Here is a 26,872-nt window from a genome sequence, read left to right on the forward strand (position 1 = left end):
CAACTTTGGGGCGATTTGATGCAAATTCGTCGCGTGGACGCCCAGGACGCAGGAAGGTACATTTGCCGAGCTAGCAATCAGGTCGGCGAGCAACGGGCGGAAACACACCTGTCGGTCACGTCGAAACTTAACGCGCGGATACAACCCCGTGTACAGGTACGAATCTGTCGAATCGTCGTCAACGTTCCCGCCCCACGAAATCAGAAGTTGTTACATGCAATAATCCGCAGCCGCGTTCTGTTAGACTGAACTTCGAAAGTTCGAACGATCGCGATGAAAGAGATATTATATAAAATTCTTACTTTCTTATGATATTAAAAAAAAACACAATTATACATCGAAACATTATGAATACTAGAAAATAAGAAAACATATTAATCCCTCTTTATTTGAATAATTAAATCATTCGCAGATTTTAGATACCAAACCAAGTCGCCATTTTGTCGGCATTCGATATGGTGCATGATATAGAAAGTGACTATGATTACTACGTTATTATTAAACTTTACCTTACTTGTTACTTTAGCAAAATTGTATGAAATACAATTTAGTAAGTGCTTGTAATTACTACATTATCATAATGTAATACGCTTCCGCTGCTAACGGTAGTTCAAAAGAAAATCCATCGGCAATATCGACAGCTGTTCTAACGAGGCCACCGTTGAAACTTACAGTACAATCTAATCAAATCCCACCCCATCAAGAACATACATCTTCATTATCACGACGTGCATATCCCGCGATACCATCGATGCCATCGAAATCCCCGAAATAACATTCGCCCGACCTTTAACCTTCCGCGAACGAGAATTTGTTTAACACATAAAAACACAATTATACATCGAAGCATCATGAATATTAGAAAATAAGAACGTTCTTTATTTGAATAATTAAATCATTCGCAGATTTTAGATACCAAACCAAGTCGCCATTTTGTCGGCATTCGATCGTGACGTATCAACTCACGAAGCCTGTCCCAGAAAATTCTCGAGTTACAATCATTCAGAAACTTCCCAAAAGAACCAAAAAATTTCATAATTCTAACGATCGCTAATTATTCATAAACTGAAACACCTTCGTCAATGAAATCTCGGTCAGTCTCGCTTAGATCGAAGCTCACAATTCAAATTCCCAGACAACACAATGGAATCTTACACAGGTCTTGGTCAGGTCACCATCAAATCTTCGAAATTCAATTATTATCATCGTAAAGAGATACACACCTTCACGGTAAGATCGAAAACTACCGTCGCAACACAATGGAAAACATTAGTATCGCAGCAGAGTAGTTCGAGAAACGATAAATCCATTAGTTCAAGCTTATCCGTAACGTTCCTCGTACTTGTTGCAACTTCCGCAGCAGCCCGTGCATTTCGGAAAATCTTCTCCAGTCCCCGTTAATCTTGACCGTTGGTTGCCAAATGAAATCGGGCAAACGGGGAGCAACAGACTCGGCCGACGGCGGGGCGGGGAAGAAGTGGCCGCGTAAATCGTGACACGGGCATTAACTTTCGAGCACGAATCGTTAACCGTTTCCCGGTTATTTACAGACCATCAATTCCGGCGAGTCCGCCACTATGAATTGCACAGTGGAGGGTTATCCGGTCGAGAGCGTCGAGTGGTTGCACGATGGTGTGCCGGTATTGACCACGCAGGACACGAGGATCAGATTGCTGGCTCCTCTGGTGCTCGTGATAGGCTCGGTCGGCCGAAAGGACAAGGGGATGTATCAGTGCCTCGTCAGAAGCGACAAGGAGAACGCGCAGGCCACTGCGGAATTGAAACTCGGAGGTACTGCTGCCGCTAATTATCACGTTATTACGTCCTGCAAACCACCCGATCGTTTTTCATCGAACGGATCCCCGGTTTTTCACTCAGAAATCTGAAACAACTTGCTTCGAACGCAGTTTAACGTGTCGCTCGACTTCTCATCGGATTACGGAATGTTCGAATAAAACGTATAGGAAGTTAGATTGAGAATTAAGATCGTTTCTTATCGAATTTGTAACGCTTGGAGTGGATTTGAGGCATTTCGAGAGGAAACGCAAGTGGATGTAGAATGTTCGAGCGTTGACTTACATGATATTCAGTTGACCTAAATTTCGATGAAATATTTATTGCGAGGTCTTTGGGAATCGAATATGAAATTGAGAAGCGTTATTAAAGTCACCGGAATTTGGAGCGACGAAAATTTGAACTAAGATCTTGAGAAATTTGAGACTTGTATAGATGTAACGAAAAATGACATTCAATTCAGAAACAGCGAACGTTTAAATCATCTTCAGTGATTCCAAGGCTCGAGTATCGAGTTGAAGCTAATATTAAAAGTCTAATATTTTTAACACTAAAACTACCGATCAGTTAAATCTGCTTTTCGAAATTCCTCCGTAGAAACTTCGAAAATACATCTATCGTGACTTCAACTGATTTACAATTCAGTTTGCGTATCGCTAAATCAGTTTCTTTAATAATTTCTCAGAGAAACATCTATCTTTTTAATCATTACATACGGAAGAAATCGTGAATCATTTCGACCCGTCCGGTAGTTTCAGCGTTAATTAACCGGAAACATCAGACATCTAAATCATCTTTAAAAGCTCCAAGACTCAAACACTTCAACGACAATTAACCCTTTGCACTCCAAAAATTGATCACTAGAAATATTCAATTTATTTCTATGAGACATAGATGACATTCTTTTAAACTAACTTAACGAGGGATCCATTCACAAAATAATGAACATTGGTATTTTATTTCCACGTTTCTTGTATCGACAGATTACTCAATACTTAATGTTAACCCTTTGCACTCGGAGCTCCGTTGCAGAGCCATTTAAAATTTGTCATTACAAACTGTAAAATTTTCTTATTAAATATATTATAACATTTACATCTACAATCTATAGAAAACAGTAAGATACATCTACGACTTTTCTTTTCATGCGTGTATTACTTATTTATATGAACACGCTTTTTCTATTAAAATTACTTCGAGTTGCTGGTAATGTCAGCGAGAAAAGCTTCGAGTAAAGAGTTAAATACGAAATTTTACAATTTTGATGCAACCGATCAAACGATCCCAATCTCTAAACGAGTACCTCGAGCATCGAAATCCCAGAAATCTTCCGAACACTTTATCCAAATTCCAAATCCCCTGAACGCTGCCTGCGTCGATCTCCCCAAGCGCTTTGCGCCAAGTACTTCGAACATCAAAAGCCACGGTAGACCCCGGATAATAAAGGGCAAGTATCAGGGTATAATATCCTACAAGCAAATATCCGAAATTCCAAATCCCGTGATTGGCGGACTGTTTCGAGGAGCTCTCCGCGAGGAACAATTACGGGACTGTGATCGATCATTGTTCAATCATCGCAGACACTGTGCCGGAGCTGCAGTACACGTTCATCGAGCAGGCGCTGCGCCCGGGGCCGCCGGTGTCCCTGCGATGCTCCGCAACCGGATCACCGCCGCCGTCGTTCACCTGGCTCCTCGACGGAGAACCGCTGAGCGAGATCGCCGCCGGGCACAGGTGCGCATCTAGATCGCATCGATCAATATTCCGCTTCTTAACCGCAAACAATGTCCACGCAGGTACGCGATAGGACAGTACGTCGATCAGTCCGGCGACGTGATCAGTCATTTGAACATATCGTCGGCCGGCGCCGAAGATGGCGGACTGTACGCGTGCGTCGCGTCCAATACGCTGGCCACCGTCGAGCACAAAGCGAGGCTGAACATCTACGGTAACCTTCGTTCTTGGGAGTAAAATGCGATCGAGGAACCGGTTCATTCGATTATCATTCCATTCGTTGGTTTTACTGGTGATTTCTTGTAATGTAGTTTGCGTAAGTTATTCTGGAAATAATCATTTGAAGCTTCGGGGTTCTAGAATTGGAATTATAGGTTTGCTGATAGTCTGATAAGTGAGGTTTAGATTTTTCTGAGCTCAATGTGGGATTTTTATTAGTAAGTATTTGTAACGATATAGATTTCAGTTTGTTTCGTTTATTCTGTGAATAATCTGAAGTTACAGGCTGTAGAATTGAGATCGCGTTTCCTAACGGAGGAATTGAAACACTGCCATTTATTTTCCCGTTATGAATATTTGATTCGCGAATTAATCAATAAATTCTACGGAATTCTTTTCCGCCTCGTGAATTACGGACAGTGAAGTACTCTCCGACGTAACTCCGAAGAAGTTCGTAATGCGCTGAATGATTAACGACGTTAATCGAACGTCTCGTTTCGTATTCAATTAATTCTCTCGCGTTCGATGCTACCATTCCGCGTTCCATCGGAGACACTCGGGCTGCATTTGAAAATCATGCGCGGTATCAATCGCCGGTAAAATTAATTGCTAAACGCGAGGCGGTTCGGGAAATTAACGAAAAACATGCTCGCAGCGGAAAGTAGCGAAATAACCTGATTACATTAGCGCAGTAAAATTCGGCGATACGATTCGACGTTATACGGTGTGCAGCTCTGTGAATGGAATATCGTTCTGAAAGCGGGTCTCGTCCTCGACGGACGCAATTAACGGTGGCTGTACCGTGGAAAATAACGATTCGACGGATTCCGCGGATCATTCAATATGGACGAGCTATTGGGAGGCACTTCACGTCGATTAATTATTTCAGGTCCACCGTATATACGGTCGATAGGGTCTGTACGCGCGATAGCCGGTGTCGATACCACGATCGCGTGCCCTTACTCCGGCTACCCTATCACGTCTGTCGAATGGTCGCGCGGCGGTGTCGAGCTGCTCCTTGACATAAGGCACCGCGTTGACAGCGAGGGCCACCTTACCATTGCCAACGTGGATCCTAACGACGCAGGGACTTACACGTGCATGGTGCGCGCACCGTCCGGGGAAACCGCGAGCAGGGACATCAGACTAACAGTTAGCAGTGAGTATTGGCGATTATAATATAGATTACCATGCGAGTATTGGTAATTGTTGATTATAGTGTTATTTGGGATTAATTAATATTGATAAGTATGGTCAGAAGTATTGGTAATTATTCTTTATAGTGTTATTGGTAGTGCATTGATATTGATAATTATAGTCGGCAGTGAGTATTGGTGATTATAATATAGATTACCATGAGAGTATTGGTAATTGTTAATTATAGTGTTATTTGGGATTGATTAATATTGACAAGTATGGTCAGAAGTATTGGTAATTATTCATTATAGTGTAATTGATAATTGTAGTCAGCAGTGAATAATTTATTGCTATCTATATTGTAATCATAAATAAATTTGCTTTTTACAATTCACATTCGACAACTTTTCTTCGACGTTTCAAAGGATTACAACACAATTTAGGAGAACTGGAGAATTTTCTTCTGAATTTCTTTTTATTCTCTCCTACATACTAATTTCAATCGTTTGAGGATGGAAGACGTAAGTTTGTGATATGAGTTGCCTTTCCAAAAACGATTCGCTAACGAATCGATTCTATAAAATAAATAAAAAGCAACTGTATCGCAACATGTAGGGAACGTTATTGAATTCCGTTAATGTACACATTTTCATACATATTTCCACGATGAAAATGGAACGGTACTTCTTGCTGAAACTTCGTATGTATTGTACATTTTATATGAACGTTGTAACAGGATCGCGAACACGGTAAGTAAATATGTGTACGGATACGTATGCCCTTGTAAATAAGAAATAAGGCGGTTCTTTTTCCATCCGTTCGCTGCTGGTCGACTGCTTACGTCCGCGAAGAAGCCAGGAAGTAAATTGCGCACCCGGAAGTATTCGCGTGACGTTACTTTTTAAGTTTCTCTCATTTGTCAAGGCGCGCGGCAAGGGAAAAAGCCGAGCGGATGAATGCGTTGGATGGAAAACGGTGAACTCCAGCCAGAAATAGGTTTTCCGGTTCTTGCGACGGTTGGGTCGCGGTCTACGAAGGAAACGCTTCCCGAAATACTCCTTCTTTTTCATTGTTCCCCGTTATTCGAATAATAATACTGTCTCGAAGAAAAACAAGCGAGACGAAAATCGAATTTTGTGCAATGATTGGGGGAATTTTCAATTTTTCAGCTGTTGGAACGCGAACTTCGAAAGAAATGCTTCTCGAAGTGATCCTTCTTCTCCCTTGTTACCTATTATTCGAATAATAATGGTACCTCGAATAAAAAGAAACCAAATGAAAATTGAATTTTGTATAATGATTGAGTGAATTTTCAATTTGCAGCTGTTGGAACGCGAACTTCGAAAGAAATGCTTCTCGAAGTGATACTTCCTCTCCCTTATTACCTATTATTCGAATAATAATGGTACCTCGAATAAAAAGAAATCAAATGAAAATTGAATTTTGTAGAACTGAGCGAATTTTCAATTTGTTCCAGGTCCTCCGGTCATGAGTCCCTTCAATTTCCCTCCGAACCTCCAGGAAGGCGGACGCGCTCAAGTCACCTGCAGCGTCACTTCCGGCGATCTTCCGATTGACTTTTCTTGGCTAAAGGATGGCGAGAAGCTGCCATCTTCCTTACGCGTACGCTGTTCACTCTTTTTCCAATCAACACTTAGTTTCGCGCACTGAAATGAATCTGTCTATTAACAGAAATATAATAAATAACAATAATAACAAGTGAACAAATGTAACAGTATAATCACAACGATAATAGAACAATATACCGAATCAAAGGCTCAAAATTGTTACATTTTCTATTTTCCTCGAAGATCGAAGAAAGCGTAGCGGAATTCTTCAGCGTCTTGGTGTTCAAGGAACTGTCGTCACGTCACAGTGGCAAATACACCTGCGTCGCAACGAACAGCGCAGCCAGAGTGAACCACACCGCCGAACTTTTGGTGAAAGTGCCGCCGCAGTGGATCTATGAGCCGCAGGACGTAGCCACTTTACTTGGCAACCCGTTGATCGTCAACTGCGAGGCGAAAGGTCAGGATTGGGAAAAAATTCAGCTTCTTTCCTTAGTGGCAATTAACGAGTAACTATTGACATTTTTTTCTAATGAAATTAATCTCTAACGAGTCTTGTTAAGGCATTTATGATCCAAGGTCTTTAATCGGTGATTCATTATGCCTTTCTTTAACCGATTGAATTCATTTTTCACTTTTCGACGATCAATATTTTTCATCGCAAAAAATTAATTAGTCGATCAACGCTCAACTTGAAGTCTTTAACCAGTGACTCGTTATTGCCATGGTTAATCTATTAAATCAATCGCCGATTTTTCGACGATAAATTCTTTCTTATCCTGCCAATCAATCAATGAATCGATGCTCAACTCAGTCTTTAATCGCCAACTCATTATTCACATAATTAACAGATTAAATTAATGGCCGATTTTTCGACTATAAATTCTTTTTTATCCTACCAATTAATCAATGCCCAACTCAGTCTTTAATCACTAACTCATTACTCCCGCGGTTAATCGATTAAATTAATCGCCGATTATTCGACGATAAATTCTTTTTTATCCTACCCATTAATCAATGAATCGATGCCAAACTCTGTTAAAGGTTTCCCGCCGCCACGGGTCACGTGGCTGCGTGCCAAGGGTCGAACCTCCAACGACTATCAGCCGCTGCTGGACGGGTCCGACGGCAGACTGACCATATTGCCGAACGGATCTCTGTGGACCGCCTCCGCCGGGCCGCAGGACGAGGGCCATTATCTCTGCCGCGCCAACAACGGGATCGGATCCGGCCTTAGCAAAGTGATCTACGTGTCCGTTCACGGTACGTGGTTCGGGGACTTGTGACAGCGAGCCCGATGAGAATTGGTTTGTTACCGGGACACGAAACGCTTCGGTAGTGATACTTTGACCGTGACGGTGAATAGAGATCGATACGCTCAGGATCTTTGATGAAGTTTGCGTCCACGGGTATCCGACAATTGATAAGGAAACGACTTCGTTGCCAACTGCGACCCTTTTTCTGATGCTGTTTTTGATAACGAACTAACTTTGTTGACCGGGTCAACGAAATTTTGTGTATCAGCTATTATCTTTTTGGTATTTTTCACTAGTTCTCTTTTATATTATTGCAAGTAGATATCTTCGAGATTTCTAGACTATCAGCGAAATTTTGTGTATCAGCTATTATTTTTGTTGGAATCTTTCCTTCATTCTCTTTTGTATTATTGCGAGTAGAAATCTTCGAGATTTCTAGACTATCAGCGAAATTTTGTGTACCAGCTATTATTTTTGTTGGAATCTTTCCTTCATTCTCTTTTGTATTATTGCGAGTAGAAATCTTTGAGATTTCTAGATTATTTTGGACTACGTCTAGACCGACTTCGAGATAATACATTCCATCTTCCTCTGAACGAATACTCTCCATTCTACGATTAGTTTTCAAATTCTGACCTCTATACATGGATTCATTAACACTTTGACTGCCACGTAAACGTATCAAAACTCCCATGTACTCGAAACAGTTTTCTTCATTAACCAGAAACTAAAATCTCATACATCCAAAATTCGGTTTGTTCGATACGTCACCAAGAAAATTAACACGCTACCAGCGTCACATATTTCTAACGGCCGTAATCCTATATTTTACATAATGAAAATGAACTTAATCCTATGGATGTTATTATTAGAAATTATAAACTACGTTATATTCGGGAACTCCATGACTCGTTTCAGTTTCATTTGCCCAACGTTTCGTTTAGATTTATTGGATTGAAGGAAATATAATTGAGGAGACCGTCGCCTAAATAAGCGCTGGTAACGAACGTGTTAACGTCCAAGTTTCTGTGAAAAATGGTGTCACCCGAATCTGGGTGACGTGGCAGTAAAATTGTCAAGTAACATTCAAAGCTCAGCTTAGCGTATCGACGCATCGAACCAGCCCAAATTACTCAGTCCCCATTAAATATTTATACTCGCATCAGAACACAGTCCCATCAACCGCGAGGACGAATCGCTGAATCGTGCCAACTGCTCGCGATATCACGTCAGTCGATGAACCCGCGAGATCCAAAGTTAGCAACGCTGCCCGAAAACTTCGCGGTCCCGCTACTCGTTTACAGTCGGCTCTCGAGGAGCCGATCTCCCGTCACATTCACCGAGCCGTCCGCCGGTTTGCTAATTGGCTCCTCCTTATTAATAGTTTTCAAGTATCCCCGGTTATCGCTGTCTTCCAAAGAAACTCGGCGAAAACTGCGGGACGCCGGGCGAGGCCGGAATGAAACTTCACCGGGCGAGATTAAAACTGTCGCGAATCGGGCAGCTTTCCGGGCGGGAATTTAGCTAAAGTTAAATCTGCGGCGGCGTTCCGTTTTTTGTTGTCCCTCCCCTGTCATCGTTCTCCTCGGCGATCTTTCCAGAACCAGCGAGATTCGAGTTCCAAAGCAAAAACGTGACGATCCGGCGCGGCGAGTCGGTGACTCTGGACTGCACCGTGATCGGCGACAACCCTATCAAAGTGCAATGGCTGCACAACAGCGACCGGCTGGACGCCAACAGCCATCGGCTGAGCATAAGGCAGATTAAGACCGACACCGGGCTCAAGTCCCAATTATCTATCGGCAGCAGCGACCGCCAGGACTCCGGCGTCTATCGGTGCACCGCCGACAACGCTTACGGGAGGAGCGAGCACGTGATTTATCTGGCCGTTCAAGGTATTGCCTCTTTTCCATTGCCGACGCAGACGGGAACATCATTCGTCTTTCACTCGGGAATTTCGACGTTTTTCGAATGTCCTTTCGACGCGATAAGAATAATATCTTTGACTCCACGTGCGCTACGGTATAAGAGTTTCTTATTTCGCAATTATCGGTGTTTTGGAAATGTTGCGCGTTCGAAACGAGTTTAGAGGGAAACAGTTCGTAAATAGTTTAAACAGCTTGAATATTATATAAGTTTGATATGAATTATTAGTTGTATTAAATTTGATGATTCTAATGTTAATCTGCTAGCTTGAGGAAACCGAGTCGAACGTTTTCATCGAATCGAATTAAATATAAGATAAATCTTTTTATTCCACATGCTTCCACTTAGCGACATAATATCTGTAACAAGGATATCCTTCGAAGCCTTCGTACATCAATATTCGACTCATTCCCCGAAGACCTAGAAAATCTACACAAACCCATCGGAAGAACCTGAAACAACAGTGTAACAATATCGATTCACCGGTGTAAAGCCGTCGATAGAATCGATCTTCGACAGTGGACGTTGCGTCCAACGGAAATGCAATCGAACCAGTCGAAGCCTCGATTAAACCCGTGAACCTCTTTCTCAGAAACTGGCCCTGTCGATGGCAGCCGAGCGGCGGTCGTTATTTAAACCGGTGGATCGGTGTCGACGGACACTGGTCCCCGTCCGAATAAGATTATTCAACGTTCCCTAGATAAACCGATGCCTGTAAACACGTATTCCCGTTGAACGAGGAGAGTCGAAGGGCCTCCACTATGCTCCGGTTTTTGTGAATTTTCAGAGCGACCGGATCCGCCCGCCTCGCTGGAGGTCATAGAAATCGGCTCGCGATCGATACGATTGCTGTGGAAAAGAGCCTTTGACGGGAACAGCCCGATACGGAATTACGTTATTCAGTATCGTTCCCTGAATCACGGTTTGACGGACGATTGGAACCCGGCGAAAACGCACAATGTCACATACACGCCGGGCACCTCGGTCGCCGGGAATGCGATCCATCCGACGCAGAACGGTGCGTAACCATATTTAATCATGCGCTCTTTGATCGCCCGAGTACGCTCATACGTGCACAGCCGACGGGAACCGTCTGTTTCATACGGCTTCGTTCGTTCTATTATGATAGATTAACCCATTTGCGTTGAACAGAGGTATGGAACGTCTCTCATCGCGGTACATTTCGTTTATCGTATTAGCTTGTACCAAAAGTTTCGTTTCATTAGCACGTAATGGATGCACGTTGTTTTGCCTTTGTACCGTGTCACTGGAGGACGCGCAGCATAACGGAGGGTTTATTTTGCTCTGTTTGTTCCATTTTTCACGTAAGTGTGATGCACGAGTTGTTCGATGCGGTTACGCCGAGTTTTTCATGTTTTCTGAGTTTTGTACATTGTTGTGGAATGAGTGTGTCACGGAGCTTACACTTTGGAGAAGGACTGTACTGATCACATTGACGAGAAACATTTTGGAAAGAAATATGTTAGGGGATATTAATTTTCACAAGTTTTGTCTTCTGGATTTAACTGCGTTGGTTTCTGAGCGACTCATGTATGAATAGAACTTCGAAGAGTAGAGAGAATTTTTTATATTATACTGTGCTTCGTATTGTATTTCTGTGAAAAGAATAGTATGTTTTAATTTTTTCTATTAAAATTTCTATTAAAATTACTTCGAGTTGCTGGTAATGTCAGCGAGAAACAGCTTCGAGTGCAAAGAGTTAAATAGGAAATTTTGCAATTTCGATGCACCGGTCGAGTGGTGACTGAGAGGCGCCTTTCGAGTGCAAAGGATTAATCTCTGAGAAAACATTTTTGTTCGCTTTCGAAGGCCTGTCCCCGTTCGAGTCGTCCAGCGAGGACCAGGAAGTGGCTTTGGTGGGCGGGCTCCACCCCGCCGTGACTTACACGTTTCGCATATTCGCCATAAATTCGATAGACGTGAGCGCGCCGACGGACGCCGTGGTGGCGAAGACCCAGGAGGAAGGTAAAGAAATGCATTTCTGTCTTTGTACGACCTCTCGGCCGGGCTTATAACGTTATCGAGAGCCCCGAAGTGTATCTTGTTATATTTAATGAGATTCTCTCCCGTGTAACAGCGCCGACCGAACCTCCTCAAAATATCAAGGTGCAGTCCGCCGGGCCTGGAGAGCTGATGGTTAGCTGGCAGGTAAGGAATATCCTCCGACGGCATCAATTTACATAACGGAAATTCGTAAAGGTATTGGGGGAAAATAATAATAGATCGCAGTGTTTCAACGGAAAGAATTGAACGCGAGGGAAATAAATTACACTGTTTCGACAGAAAGAATTGAACGCGAGGGAAATAAATTACACTGTCTCAACGGAAGGAATTGAGTATGAGATAAATAAATTGTACTGGTTTGAATGAAAAAATTGAATAGAGGATGTGCGCTGTTTCGAAAGGAATAATTGAGTACAAGAGAAACAAGCCGCAGTGTTTGAAAAGGAAGAATTGAGCATAAGATAAATAAGTCGCACAGTTCGAAAAGAAGGAATTGAATGGAAGATAAATGAGCTGCACTGTTTCGAAAGGAAGAATTAGATATAAGAGAAACAAATCGCAGTGTTTCGAAAGAAAGAATTGAGCATAAGATAAGTAAGTTGCACAGTTCGAAAAGAAAGAATTGAATGTAAGATAATTAAGTCGTACAGTACCAAAAGAATTTAAAGATAAATAGTTTGCAGAATAATTGTTTTCAAAATATTCCACGATTCAACATTGAATATTGAACATTGAAAATGAAATTTCCCAATAAACGTTCCGTTAGATATTTTATTATTAGCTTTATTGCCTTATTATGAAGAGTATGATTGACCCTTCGATTTTCTTTAATTATAAGAAAACTCACAAATTAGTCTCACGTATCACGTTCATCGATACGACTGAGCTGAATTGTAACATTGAATAATAAATGGAAACATGATGCTGGGGAATTCTGAATCATTGATGCGTCCCGTTCACAGCCGCCGCCGAAAGAGTCCAGCAACGGGGATTTATTAGGCTACATAGTGAGGTGGTCGGAGCATTCATCTTCGACGTCGGGCGTGAACCAAAGCAAAAGTTTAACCGTGAACGGATGGGCGACCACGAAGGTGCAACTCACCGGCCTCAGGAAGTTCACCAAGTACGATATATCGATCAGAGCTTTCAACAGCATAGCCAGTGGCCCGGCCAGCGTCCCGATTGTCGGGACAACGCAAGAAGGAGGTACGAAAACATCGGCAAATGAATAGAATTAATAATCATAAGCATATAAATTATTAATCATTAATATAACAATAACTTTCATCGACTACAATGCTTTCATTGTAATTCTTTTTTACACCTTTCGTGATTGGAGAATTTGGAAATTGATTAATCCCGTTAATTTCATTTCCTTCGATGAATAACACTGTTGGTCTTATATTAGAGTAATAAACCACTTTCATTTAATCTACAGTAGAAGATCGTCACTTTTGATATGTTTTCCGTTTTATTACAGTTTTATATACAGAATCCATAAATAGCTGTCAATGTTGATTCATTAACTCTAATCGGACGATGTGACTTTGAGTGACATTTGAACGTTTTACTTAAATTTTCTCATTATTTCATACCGCATTTCCAAAAGTTTTCTTGGCCTTTTAAAATTTGAACCCTATGAACGAGAACGATAACATTGTTCCTTTTATTCTCATAAGTGACTGAGAGTCACATCGTGGTACGATTAGGGTTAATAAAAGCAACATTTCAATCATCAATCCTGAAATATCTATGAACATTCTTACATCGATCATTTCAGTGCCAGAGACTCCTCCCACGCATGTGGCCTGCATCCCCCTGTCCTCCCAAAGCGTGAAGGTCTCCTGGAGCGCTCCTCCGCTTCATCAACATGGCGGGATCATTCAGGGCTACAAAGTGTACTACAGACCAGTGCTCACCGACAACAGTGAGTAAAAATGCACTCTGGACGAAGCATATAATTCTATTTAAAAGAATTACAATTAATTTATATTAACCGTTTACTAGCTAAAAGTGCCAGCCTATCGGTCCATAGAATCAAATGAATTTTATCTGTTCATCTCCCTTATAATTATTTATGTTTATTTTCGTTATTGCTTGCTTATAAATGGAAATATAGAACGGTCGCACTAGAATCTTTTCATAAAAACAGAACAGCATAGTTCAGTTTCTGAACTGAAACGAAGGAAGCGCGACCGCGGCACTTAGCGTTTTTCGATTTTTCGATAGATCTATGACTCTCAGATGGTTAACCCTTTGCACAGTGATCTCTTTCGTGGGATTATTTTACAATTAATAATTCATCAGGAAAGCAACAAATTCTACGCTTATTCCACGTATACGTTTACTCTGAAGCATTACAATTAATAATAGAAAAGTAATATTGAAGTTGAACTAATTCTAGTCGGAATCTTCGTCACGAGTCTCATACGATATTGTAGAACAAGGGAATTCTTTAATGAAATAAATAAATAATAGTAATCAGTAAGATTACAATGAAACAGTTCTAACGTGTGGTTCGAACGGTTCCAGTGGACATCTCCACGGTCGGCGAAGTGAAGAAAACCTCCAGCGTGGAAACTTATCTGCACACCTTGTACAAGTACACGAATTACTCGATCAGAGTGTTGGCTTACACCGGCGCGGGAGACGGAGTTCTGAGCCCGCCGATTTTCTGCACGACAGAGGAAGACGGTACGATTCCATTAATCGAATCCAATCAACGTTAAAATCTTCTTCGACGGATATTATGGGGGAAACTGTTTTTTTTCTTCATTTATTTTAGTACCCGGCCCACCGGCTAGCATCAAAGCCTTAGCATTAACGGCGGAGAGCATATTGGTCTCGTGGCTACCGCCGCTGCAGCCGAACGGGAACGTCTCCAAGTACACGGTTTACAGCAGAGAGGCCGGCTCCAGCAACCACAACACGCACACCATGCACGAACCACCGTCGTCGCCCACCGATACCCTAACTATGGAGCTCAGGGGCTTGGTGGAAAGGTAATTCGAAGGATTCTTGTTTTTATTGTTGCGAATGTAGCCGATAATCGTTCGATTTGGATTATGCTGGCAAAAGATGGCTGTTACGCATATTTTCATTAACACGTTGCGGGGTTTTTAGTATATTGTTCAACTGCTAATGTTACAATATACTAAATTATTGAGACTTCAATTGGTTTGCAATTCAGTTTGTGCATTGCTAAACCAGTTTCTCTACTTTTTCAGAGAAGCATCTGTTATCTGTTGAATAACTGGAAAAAATGAGATCAGGAATGGATCATTTTAATCCTCCCGGTAGTTCTAGTTTTAAAAATATATCAATATAATCACCGAAGCTCGCGTTTTTAACTGAAATTTAGCCGGCATACAGTGTGTTAAGATGACGGTAATAATATTAGCGTGTTTGAAATTGAATAATTCAGTAAAACAAAATTGAATAATTGAGGGGGTAGTGAATTCAATTAAATTCATTTGGAAAGCGAATTTAATGTTTACAATTGTTCGTATCAGTTCGAACGTTGATTATGTTAGAATTAGGTTAGTGATATGTTTAGAAAATATTATATTCACTTGTTTACATATTACAATTGGAAATGTGTTATAATAATAAATATTTGAGTGGAGGATCTTGTTTTGTCAGACAACTGTACGAGTTCTGGGTGTCTGCGACCACTGGACTAGGCGAGGGAGAGGCGACCACCATAGTCACGCAAACTACGAACACCAGAGGTATATTTTCAGTCGAGCAATTATTGTCCACTGCTGTCTTCTTGTGATTAGATTAAGAATTTTCCGATTATTTGAAAAAGCTCCAGCCAGAGTGGCGTCGTTTTCGCAATTGTTGAGAAGAGCGATCAAATCATCGATCACGTTATCGTGTCTGGTTGTTGGGAACCCCACGCCGCGGCCAATATGGACGTTTCGCAATGGCCAAGTCTCTACCGGCCGCCATTATGAATTGACCGCCGACGGCCATCTTAACATACGCGGTACGTCTCGTATTTTGGTCTCTGATTAATAATTTTATGATAGTTTATATGTCTAACGAGCTTAGAAACTTAGAAGCATAATCGATTAACTCAATGCTATTAGTTAACAACTCGTGATCAGTGACGAAGGAATGTAAACTAATTGTTTAGGGTTAGAACAATCGGTGGCGGGAAATTACACGTGTTCAGCCAGCAATCTGTTCGGCGACGATTCTATTACTTACACGGTGGTCGTGGTGATGCCGCCTAGAGCACCCACGCTAGAGCTGCAGTATACTACAACAAATAGCATAAGACTTCGATGGAATCATCCTAATAATGGTGGCGCTACCATTCAAGGCACGTGATTGAAATGTCAATTTTCATTCGTATAAATGCAGATGTCACAAGTGAATAAATAATAAATATTGGATTTGTAGGTTTCCAAATGTATAGTCGTCAAAAATAAAGTAATAAGGAGTATCAGAATTTATAAATTTTCAAAAATTTAGTTATCAAATATGAATAAATAATGAGTATTAGATTTGTACATTTTCAAAAATTTAGTTATCAAATATGAATAAATAATAAGTATTAGATAGTACATTTTCAAGAATTAGTCGTCACGAGTGAACGAACAATAAATATTATATTTACTCATGAGTGATTCACCGTTTCTTTCCGGTACTTCACAATAAAGTTGCCGAGGAACGGTATTTCTGTATATTACTTTTAACGATAAATTCTATTTTCAAATTCCCGCATCACGGAGCAGCAATTAATAGAATCTTCGTGGCTTTCACTAGGGTACGTGTTAAGTTACAAAAGGGACCAAGGTGGCTGGGAGGAAATCGCGTTGTCGCCGGAGCAGACGGAGTTCATTTTATCCGGGTTAAAATGTGGTTCTTCCTATCTGACCCACTTAACTGCGCACAATCGCGTGGGCACCGGAGACCCGAGTCCCCTGATAAGCGCGACGACCAAAGGAACCGGTAATTTACATTCTCTGCCTTACTGAATCATCTATTCGTATACAGAGAATTGAGCACGTAAACGAAGATGTTCTTGAAACAACAAATCCCATCAAACTCTACACGCAACACTAACAGTAACAAGAAAATAAAATTACCCGAAGCTATCAACAAAAATAACGTTAAAATAAAAGAGTTCAACTGAATCATAAGCTACAATAAAATAAAATTTCTTGAAACATGCGACGACGATAACACTCGAAAGTTTTCCATTGGAAATATTCAACATTTTCCGACGATATATATACAACGAAGCTATTTTATTTAAATATTTCTACAATACAAAATTTGATTCAGAATAAACATTCAATTTCATAGTTTTGCTGTATCAAACCAAGTGGTGACTGAGAGTCGCCTCTCGAGTGCAAATGGTTAAGACGAATTAACCAATCGATTAATATAAGTAAAGCAAACAATTAACAATAGTAAACTAAATAATATAAAACCGTTTCAAAGAATATTTTCGTCGTTCTGCAATCTTTAATCTTCAATTACAATTTCTCTAAAACTTCATATTAATTCGCAGCTCCTTTAGTGCCGAAGGATCGCGACGTGATCTCCGCTAACGGCACATCCGTCAAGCTGAACCTGTTGTCCTGGCCCAACGGCGGCTGTCCCATTCAATACTACACGGTCGAATACAGAAGACGAGTCAGCACAGAGCCGTGGATCCTCGTGGCGAGCCGCGCCACGGAGAACCTGATTATACGCGACCTAAAAACCGCCTCGTGGTACAGCCTGCGCCTGACGGCCCACAACGACGCCGGATCGACGCAAACGCAAATGGAATTCGCCACGACCACGCTGAGTGGCGTCAGCATAGGTCCTCCGAACGATCTGATCATGGAGGACGACGTGAAGAAGACTGTGCCGAATCAAAGAGTCCTCTACGTCGTCGTGCCCCTAGTCTGCGCCATTGTACTCGTCATCTCCTCCGTCATTTTGGGATACGTGATGTTGAAACGCAGCGGAAGGTAACGGGAAATTGAGAGGCAACTCTCAGCTCGAAACTGTTGACTCTAACTCTAGGTCTGCAGACGTTTATTGTATTTTATTCCATTGTTTCTTGAAAAATTGATATTCGTTTTCATCTTGAAAAGGTCAATGAAAATCAACTCTCTGTAGTTAGAAAAGCTAAATTAGGTTATAAATAACATGAACCAACTTCTTAGTTGCTCGTTTAAAAAAACAACTCCCAAACATCAGGCTCTCAATCATTTCAAATAAGGTCTCCACAGTTAACAAAGTCAAAGGAAATGAAACATAGAATGGAAAAATATAATATTAAGTCCATTTGTTTGAATTGCACTATTATTATTGCACGTTGATCTAGCAGAATCGCACCGCATTAGGTGGCATTATTTTTAATATAGAAATGTTTTCAAATAATCGTCGTTTGAATGATCTATAGTAATTCTATTTGATTGGTCACCGGTGACCCCCATAGCATTCGACGTGTTAAAAGTAGACTACTAGGATATTTGTGTAATTACGTAAACTAAAATTGACATATATATTTGCTAAAGACTGAGGTTCATTTGGTTTTCTTTTGAACTTCGTTTTATTATATTGTAAGATTCGTGTTGTTTATAGAAGAAGGTCGTTTCTTTCATGTGCTTATCAGAGTTTGATTAAAATTAGGATTTCAAGAATTCTCGGTCGATTCATATTTATTTCCTCATGCTCACAGGGCAAACTATTTAGGCGAGATCCTTCCCGGACAACAGCAGAATCAACAGACAGGATTGGGACTGGTTCAACAGCAGCAACATCAACAACATCATCATTTATCCAGCTGCATGTCCACCGTGCAGCTGAAGTCTACCGCGGAGCGTGATAATAGGAGGAATCATCAGGTTTACACCAGTTCGCCGGTGAAACAGGAGAACCATAAGTCGAATGACCATGGGTCAGGTGCGTGAACGTTTTAAATCAACCTTTCTCTATTCTTTATATTAATCGGTTATTTAAAAATAGTACATTTACTTCATCACAACAAGCTAATTCTTCTAAAAAACTGAAGGATGAAAGTCTGGCTATTAAGATTTCGATTATAATTTTCTTTTAGTAAATAATAGGATGTAGAACCTTTTTAGACGTAGTTTTGATATCCGTTGTGAAAGGTAAGTATAGCCGGCCATTTTCTTTCGCAGAAATGTACGAGATAAGCCCGTACGCCACGTTCAGCGTTCCCGGACGAGAAAATCGGTCAGTGACGACGGCGACGCTCGATTACACTATGCAGTTCAAGACGTTCGGACATTTGGAGAACGAAGACATCAACACCATCGACTATGAGCGATCCAGCGTGGATTTCGAGAGGTAACAAGGTTTTCTTCCGATTCTCTCTGTGCCCGAAAGCTTTTTATATGGTTTGATATAGTTTGATATAGTTTGACATAGTTTGATATAGTTTGATATAGCTTTATATAATTTTATATGGTTTTATAGAGTTTTATATAGTTTGATATAGCTTTATATAATTTTATACAGCTTTATATTCTTCTATACAGTTTCATACAATTTCACATAATTTCATATACATTTCTGTGATCTTACATTATCATAGCTTCATAAATTTTATTTAGTTTCCGCGTCCAGTAGTGTTGTAAAACTCCCAAAGCTAGAAGCATTAAGAAAAGCTTTAAAAGAATCAAGTAAGACACCCGAAGCTCCTAAAGCCCCGGAGCCTTAAAGTTCAGTCTTCGAGACATTTCAAATTTCCTGGACTTCAGCTTTTAATACACCAACAGACCAATACAGAGAAATCTTCCAACTTAAAGACTCGAGCCACGAATGCCCTCAAGGTTCACTTCTAGTTTTCAAAGCTTTCGAACTTCAGCTTTTAAAGCTCAAGGCTCAAGCGCCGAAGGGCGCAGGCTCGAAGCTGATTTTTACAACACTAGCGTCCAGTGAACACGGAGCACCTTGAATTTCGCTCCTGAACCCCTTTCTCTTCCCCTTTCTGGTGTCCTTTCACATGCAGGTCCAAAACCTCAAGGTGGCACAAGCAACGATACTTCCCGAGCATCGCGGAGGCCGAAAGCAAGCTGCGGTCCAGCCGGCAGGGCTCCGGCAGCGACACTTCCGGCAGTCCTTGCGGAGAGTGCGCAGGACCTAGTTACAGGGTGCCTGTGAAGCCCTGCAGAGGTGACTATCAATTTCCCTTAAGACATGTTGAAATTTCTATTGAAACTATTTTGCTGTCGATAGTTAACCCTTTGCGCTCGGAAGCGTTCCACTAGAAACTTCCGACACTTTCCGATGAGACGTAGACGACACTATTTGAAACGAAGTAATGAGAAAACATACCTAAATTAAGAAACAAAGCTATTTTCTTTCAATATTTCACATATTGATGCATTCTATGAAACTTAATATAGTATATAACACTTTGTAATTTTGTTGTATCAAATCAAATGATAACTGAGAGTCACCTCTCGAGCGCGAAGGGTTAAAGACTTCGGTGATCCAAAATTGAGAATGGACATTACTATTTGATAATATATTTCAAATCATTATTCTAGCACTAACCGACTGGATTTAAAATTCTTCGTTTTCTTTTGCTCAATTAACACGTTAAGCTCCATGTCAGTCACTGGTGACTGACGCTTTTGAATGACTAGAAAACAATCGTAACGTACAGGATAACCGATGTGAAACGAAAATGTTCAACAACGTAACTAAGTTGATAATAGTGTAATGCGAACGTTGTAACATCAAACAATGAATAATTTTTCCTGATTTTCTTCGCTACAGAAGAAAAACTACGAGAAAACGCTTTGCGAGTCGCTTAACGTGTTAATTTAATATCAATTCCTATATTGTCCGATTAATCAGTTCCCCAATTTTCATTCTTCCTTTCGTTTCTGTTCTCACTAAAAACATTTATCTAATTTGCTTACCTCTGTTTCGTAACTAGATATTTGCCGGTATGGTTAGTGCTAATAATTACATTTCAATCATTAGCAATTTCATAAATTTCTCTCGAATGTTTGTGTTGAACGATATTGTCTACAAACTTCTATAGTTTCATCAGTTGAATTTAGATTTGATTAGTCCGTTAGCACAATTATAGCCTCTATAGTTTGGACATTTCGTTCATTTGGCGAATGATTTACGGTAACGAATGATTGAACGAAAATTTGTCGCAGATGTGTTCTCACGAGGAGTGGAGTCGAGTACAGAGTCAAACAACGAAGGTTCACCCTCGCTTGCGAGACGACGAAGCCGACAGCCGAGCCGGTCCACTCGCAGGTAGCCAAGGTTTGTTTGTTTCCACATAGCACTCAGTCCTGGTTATGTTCGGTATTCGTGTTTCATCACGGTCTGATCGGTCCCGTGCCGGCGTACAGTGAATACAATGGAAAAACGTAGACTCTGGGAAAACGAAAGGACTTCGGTCTCCTCGCTTCTTCGAACCCCACACGAAACTTCACTTCCAAAGTCTGTACATGTACCCCGTATCTTGCGCAGCACTTTTGATAATCGTTTGAAACACTCGTATCCTAAGAGCAATCGTAAAAGAATCTTGTTCCCCACGCTGAATTTGTCGCAGTATAATTTACCATATCGTTTTTGTATATTTTATTTCTGATTTCATACGTTGACCTTCTGCTTCTGCACCAACCAGAGGAACTACCTTTTTCCGTTACCAAGATACTTCGTCCGCGAACTGTACCAAATTCGACCGGCTCAATACACTTCTCTCGCGGGAAGTGGACGAACGAAGATTAAATTTGAACCGATTTCACTGTTAACCCTTGTCACTCGAAACGAACGTGAAATTCGAAGAGGAAACCAGGGACTCGATGTAATCTTCGTGAAATATATGTTTGTGACTATACTCGTGAATATTGTGTAAACGTAAAATAGTACCATCGAACAAGTCGTCAATGCATATTATACTGTGGACATTGATTTAGCATAATCTATTATGATATTGTGATTTCTTGTGAAAAATTTAGAAAAATATTTCAATCACGACAATGATTTTAATAGTTTCGTTACTGTAAACTGAGGAACGTAAAATCCATCGTTTCTACACATTTGGTATTACAAACACATGGAGTTCATAATTTATTATAATATTATAATTTATTATAAACTACTTATAAAATATCTAAATTACTATAACCGTTTCAATAGTTTCCATACTGTGAATTAACACTAGAACTACCACAGAGTTCAAAATGACCCATTCCTTTTCTTCACAATTGTTACAAAGATAACAGATAATTCTCGGAAAAATTACTGTAGAAGTTGATTTAGCGATAGGCAAACTGAATTGTGAATGCCTAGAAATTTCAATAATACCACTAACAGTTTCCATAGAAAAATTTCGGAAAGTCAATTCGACTGTTCGGTAGTTCTAGTGTTAAGGAATATAAAATCCATGATTTCTCATTCGGTGTTACGAACACATGGGTTTCATAATTTATTATAATATTATAACTCATCATACTCGTATTCAGCAGCGACAAGGTACAGCCTGGAAGAAGTCGGTTCAAGTTGATTTTGTGAATTCGATCGGGTCCGAGGCACGTGTATTTACGAGGGTCAATCCTGCGAATCGTGATTTGTTCGCCCGCCAATTAATCCATCACTGTTTTTCCTAAGACGTATCTCTCTGGTCTATTTTGCATTTAGTTCGGTGGAGGACATGACGTTGTTGCCGCCAAGCGGGTTTAGCGACAGCCGCGAATTGAGCGACGTAGAATGCGACCGTGACCGTGACCGTGATCGTAATCGTGATCGTGATCGCGAATGGCAAGGTCTGTCAGCCGGGACCCGCCACGGCGGCAGCTTGGGCAGACTGCCGATCGAGGCCGTCGAATCTATGCTCGCTAGGTATCGACACGAACCTCCGTAGATCGTAGTAAGCTGACACGTTGAGTTTCATTATTTTACGCTTACGGAGACGCTTGCATTTGAACACGGTCGGAAAATTCGGTTACGGCAGGCGTTCGATTCGTCGTGACACAAGTGAGAAAGCAAACGAATTTCTAGAAAGAATTCTGTAATGTTCAATTGGAAAATACTTCAATCGAGATAATCGTTTCAATAGTATTTGTTACTGTGAATGAAAGAATTGCACGTTCAGTAGTTTCATTACTGAAGAATTGTATCCATAATTGTCCCAAAATTCTTAGATCAAACTGTAACAAATGTATCCGTCTCTATAAGTAGCACCGAATTTCGTACTTAGTTGCTTACCACATCCTCTACAAGAAACTAAGATACCACTTACCGTTAGTCTAATGGAAATAGAGTTCGATGTCTCACACTTACTAGTAAACCAGCGAATCACTAAGGATCATAGAGAAAGTGGACACACGTTTCAGTAGCAGCTTATTAGAACACGTAACTTCTTTCCAATCCGCTCATCTCATCGACGAATAATCGTATCGCGATCATTGCTGATTGAAATCGTTGTTCGTTTTAACTGTTTGTATATATCCCCATTGTCTAATCGATTCATTTAGACAGTTACTAGTAAGTGTACACGATCGTTGACACAGTTGTCGATTGCAATCATTAACGAACCGTTTACGCTTCGTTCCAGGTACCAGCAAAGGAAGGAGCAAGAGAGGCAAGAGTTCACTATTCACGTATGATCGGGACTTAAAGAATTCTAGCGGAAGGATTCGGGAAACGTGAATGGGAAAGACTGTCTGTAACTGGCCGAGCGGCTCGGAGCCACTGTCAAAAGTACTCGGTATTATTCGCAAGGGTTCGACCAGTGTAAAAAGCCGATCAACAACGATGACCGATCACGCTGGAAGAAGCTTGGCATGCTGAAACGGCCGCGAATTCGTTGGAAAAACATTCGAGAGGGAAACGAAACGAAATAAGTCTGCACCTAATACTGCCGTTACGTCGGGCGCCGCCATTTTGCGTTGCTCCGAGTACGACCAATTTTACCGCGAATGAAAGTAACTTACTTACGGCGGCCGCTCGTGAGGAATTCCACGATCTTTTGGGATACTCCTAAACGGAAGAAAGAGGGCCGACCCGGACACTTCCAAAAAGATCGGAACACCGACCTGACGCGTTAGGAAACAAGTCAATTTAGCGACGAATAATGAATTACACTCGAATATAATCGTTCATTGTATAGCGTAGATCCCGCGTATCGTGTGTCGCGCCGTTATTAATCGCGAAACGACCGTTTGAATTTCATTGACGAACGTTCGGGTTTTCCATTTCATTCTCCTCCGCGCGATCAAGAATCGTATCCATTAACGGGGACACTTCGTTCCCGCGAAGTCTTCTCCCGCCATTCGCGCCGAAGGCGCTGCTACCCGACAAAATGGCCGACGAGACTTCTGCTCGAGACAGAGGGCCAATTGTATACAATATTCCTATGATTATCGGCATTAACAGGACGCGACTGTGCGTTTCGATGTTCGTTTCGTTGGATGTGACTGTTTGTTTCATGTATCGTTTGAATTGTTTGCATTGTTCGCGATTTTAATATTTATTTTCTATTCTTATTATTCACTTCATCGTTGTTGTTTTATATTACGATTCATACACGTATTTCCATGGTTTAACCATTCCAGTGTAACGATGAAGGTAATAATTTGGCAATAATAGAGTAGCCTTCGTTCTAACACGTGATGCAAATTGGTTAATCGTTCATTCAGCGCGTCGATTCGCGCAGTTGCGATCCGAAATGAAGAATCGTGTGATCGGGACAGATATTAGCTTCTAAGATGTATATATACCTACACATGTAAGCGACGTATTTAGAGGATGGATAATTAAATCGCTGTGCAAGCGACCTCGGTCATCAATTACCGCCAAAGATACCTAACGTTAAGGGCCACGTCGTCCGCGCGATGGCGGACCGTTTTGTAACATAGCTAATTATAAATAACGAAACGTGCAACCTTTCGCGGTCCTTGCAATCGGAGCTTTTTTCTAAAATTCGATAACGAACTTTCGAAGCGTCGATTCGTTTTTCCCGATGTGCGGGCCAGCGAAAGGAGGAATGTCGCTCTACGATGGAAGAACTCGCGTCGATCGGATTTCATTCCACGATCGACGATCTAGAAAATATCTATTGATTCTTCGTTACACAGACTGACATGGGACTTCAATGCGCCAGTATCGTGTAAAGTTCTAGTCCCAGCGAATCCCTCTTGAAACGAGATATCGAGGCTGATCTCATTCACTTTATTATAAGACTTATTTTACTATTAATAACATGTTCTCATCGTTACCGCGCTATCGATTATAAATATACGTTTCATTTCTCGAGTAAACCATCGACAACAGTAGAACAGTTTTTCAATTCGACGTGCAATCATTAATATTAATTTCTGTTGAATTAATACAGAGTACACGGCGATGCGTTAGCTATATCTACGGTTTCTCTATCAAACCGAATTCACGATTCGCCGGGACTACTTCGGGGCTATTGCCCCTTAATTATTGTAATAACCGAAACGAACCACCGGTTTCAGTATTCGAGAACGAGGGCATACTTCGTCTATCTTCTCGAGGAAAGAGAACGAAAGACTCGCTCAACGGCAATTCCTCTTAATGTTCCACTTTTCATATCGTACAGTTTTCCATTTTTTAATCGACTCCGCTGCGTATTTTAGGATTCGAAATAATACGCCCGTTCGTCGAACGATGGGAATCATCCATGACAACTTCACCGCGACGTGGCAAGACATTGTGGATGATACCTGCGCCGAACTTGACTGTGAATTCTATACGGCTCGGATTAGCGCGTCGCTTTCGCCTCGGATTAACGATAAAGGGTGTCCTCTGTAACTTTCGATTGATTTTCAGAGTGAAAGCTGTTGACTGTTCGACTCGATGCCGCTGATCCGAACCCTACCGTTTACACTATCATTTCATGTTGACCAAACAGACTGCCAAATCAGCTTCGTTTGAAACCCTCACGAAAGTGTGATATCACGTCTTCGATCTCCGAAGTTCCTGTACCGTTAACATTTACAGAGACGCGAGAAAGTTCTTCCAGCGTTACTTGAATTTGTAAACAATTTGATCGTTTCCACTCTTTGCTCGCTATTGCGAGACGACGTTACGATTTACCAGTTGACGACGAGTCGAGGATCCTCGAGCGTGCGGACAAAGGGTACAGATTTTGGAAATTCCGAGCAGAGTATGCCCTCTCGCGAACCAACGGTTTGCGAAATCTGTACAGAACGCGATGGACAGCTTCCGGGAATGTCGAATCTAAATGTTTATTTAATCCTGCTGCGTCCTTTGGGTCTAGTTGTGATATTTTCGAGCGAACATGTTCGCACTTCTTTCTGGTAATGTTATTAATTTTCATTGTAATCGTGTCAACGTCTGGCGAACATTAACTGGATTAACAATTAACAATCAGGTGACCATGTTAATTGAAGTTATGGTTAACTTTACAATTATTTTAACTGTTAATTGTTAACTGTAACTGCAATCATTTCGCCTGACACTGTTCACGATTGACAATTAATTCTTGCGGATTAAATGCAATTAGCATTTAAATGATTTTAACGATAATCGCTACCGCGACTTGAATCTAGGAATGTTGCAAGATACTTGTTGCTAGTCAACGTGTTCTTACACTGTTTTAATTCTATAAATCGAGGAGCGCAGCAGAGTTAAGAACGCGTACAACGATCGTGCTCGATTTCTAGTCAGTCCTCCGGTCACGATCGAGATACGTGATCGTTAGTTAGAAAAGAATGGGGTGAGAAATTGGGGAAACTTTTTGTTTCGTCTTGTTTGCTCGGATGAGAGACGTCTGTGTGAATGATCGCGTGTGATGTATAGGAAGCTCGTTCGACAGTGTACAGCTGCGGCTACGAGCAGAATACTTGTAAGTACATGGGAATCGTGGGACTTTAGACATTTATGTATCATATCCTCGTATTAAGTATCCGTGGACGAAGCTCGATGAATTAATCATCGTCCATTATGGTTAACGTGGGGAGTGTGGAGCGTAAATAATAAAATCGAATGTCGTGTCAAAGTGTCAAACTTTCCGAAGGTATGTTAATTCAGCTTGTTAATAAAGAAGGACAGACATTTGTTCTGTGGAACTTATTTCCTGTATCCTTTAGAGGTAAATCAACGCTGCAAGTTATTTCTATCATTGTGTTACGTTGCTTTGAGTTCTATAATTATTCGTAATTCAATCTTTAGTGACGCGTGTACGTCCAATTTAATTAATTCCAGGGAAGCTTG

General features: G+C 41.1%; 1 protein-coding gene across 5 annotated transcripts; it reads left to right on the plus strand.

Annotated features, from left to right (window-relative positions):
• Dscam3 (Down syndrome cell adhesion molecule 3) lies at positions 1-26,702 on the plus strand. 5 transcript variants are annotated; one of them, XM_076372007.1, is made up of 27 exons: positions 1-156; positions 1,551-1,791; positions 3,375-3,528; positions 3,591-3,742; positions 4,637-4,906; positions 6,362-6,507; positions 6,696-6,912; positions 7,497-7,715; positions 9,310-9,603; positions 10,422-10,652; positions 11,465-11,620; positions 11,733-11,803; positions 12,622-12,865; positions 13,440-13,586; positions 14,192-14,353; positions 14,445-14,661; positions 15,302-15,390; positions 15,471-15,650; positions 15,801-15,989; positions 16,436-16,621; positions 17,187-17,634; positions 18,351-18,574; positions 18,814-18,982; positions 19,647-19,810; positions 20,815-20,917; positions 22,310-22,510; positions 23,226-26,702. In XM_076372007.1, the coding sequence occupies exons 1-27, from the start codon at positions 19-21 to the stop codon at positions 23,275-23,277; spliced, it is 5,064 nt and encodes a 1,687-aa protein (XP_076228122.1). In that variant the 5' UTR covers positions 1-18; the 3' UTR covers positions 23,278-26,702. The 5 variants fall into 5 exon arrangements, with proteins under 5 accessions (XP_076228122.1, XP_076228125.1, XP_076228123.1 ...); XM_076372010.1 differs by lacking the exon at positions 22,310-22,510 and having other exon boundaries at positions 20,815-20,926; XM_076372008.1 differs by lacking the exon at positions 22,310-22,510.
• The last annotated feature ends 170 nt before the right edge of the window (positions 26,703-26,872 follow it).

The sequence above is a fragment of the Nomia melanderi genome, chromosome 11 (assembly GCF_051020985.1).
Source record: "Nomia melanderi isolate GNS246 chromosome 11, iyNomMela1, whole genome shotgun sequence".
NCBI classification, from domain to species: domain Eukaryota; kingdom Metazoa; phylum Arthropoda; class Insecta; order Hymenoptera; family Halictidae; genus Nomia; species Nomia melanderi.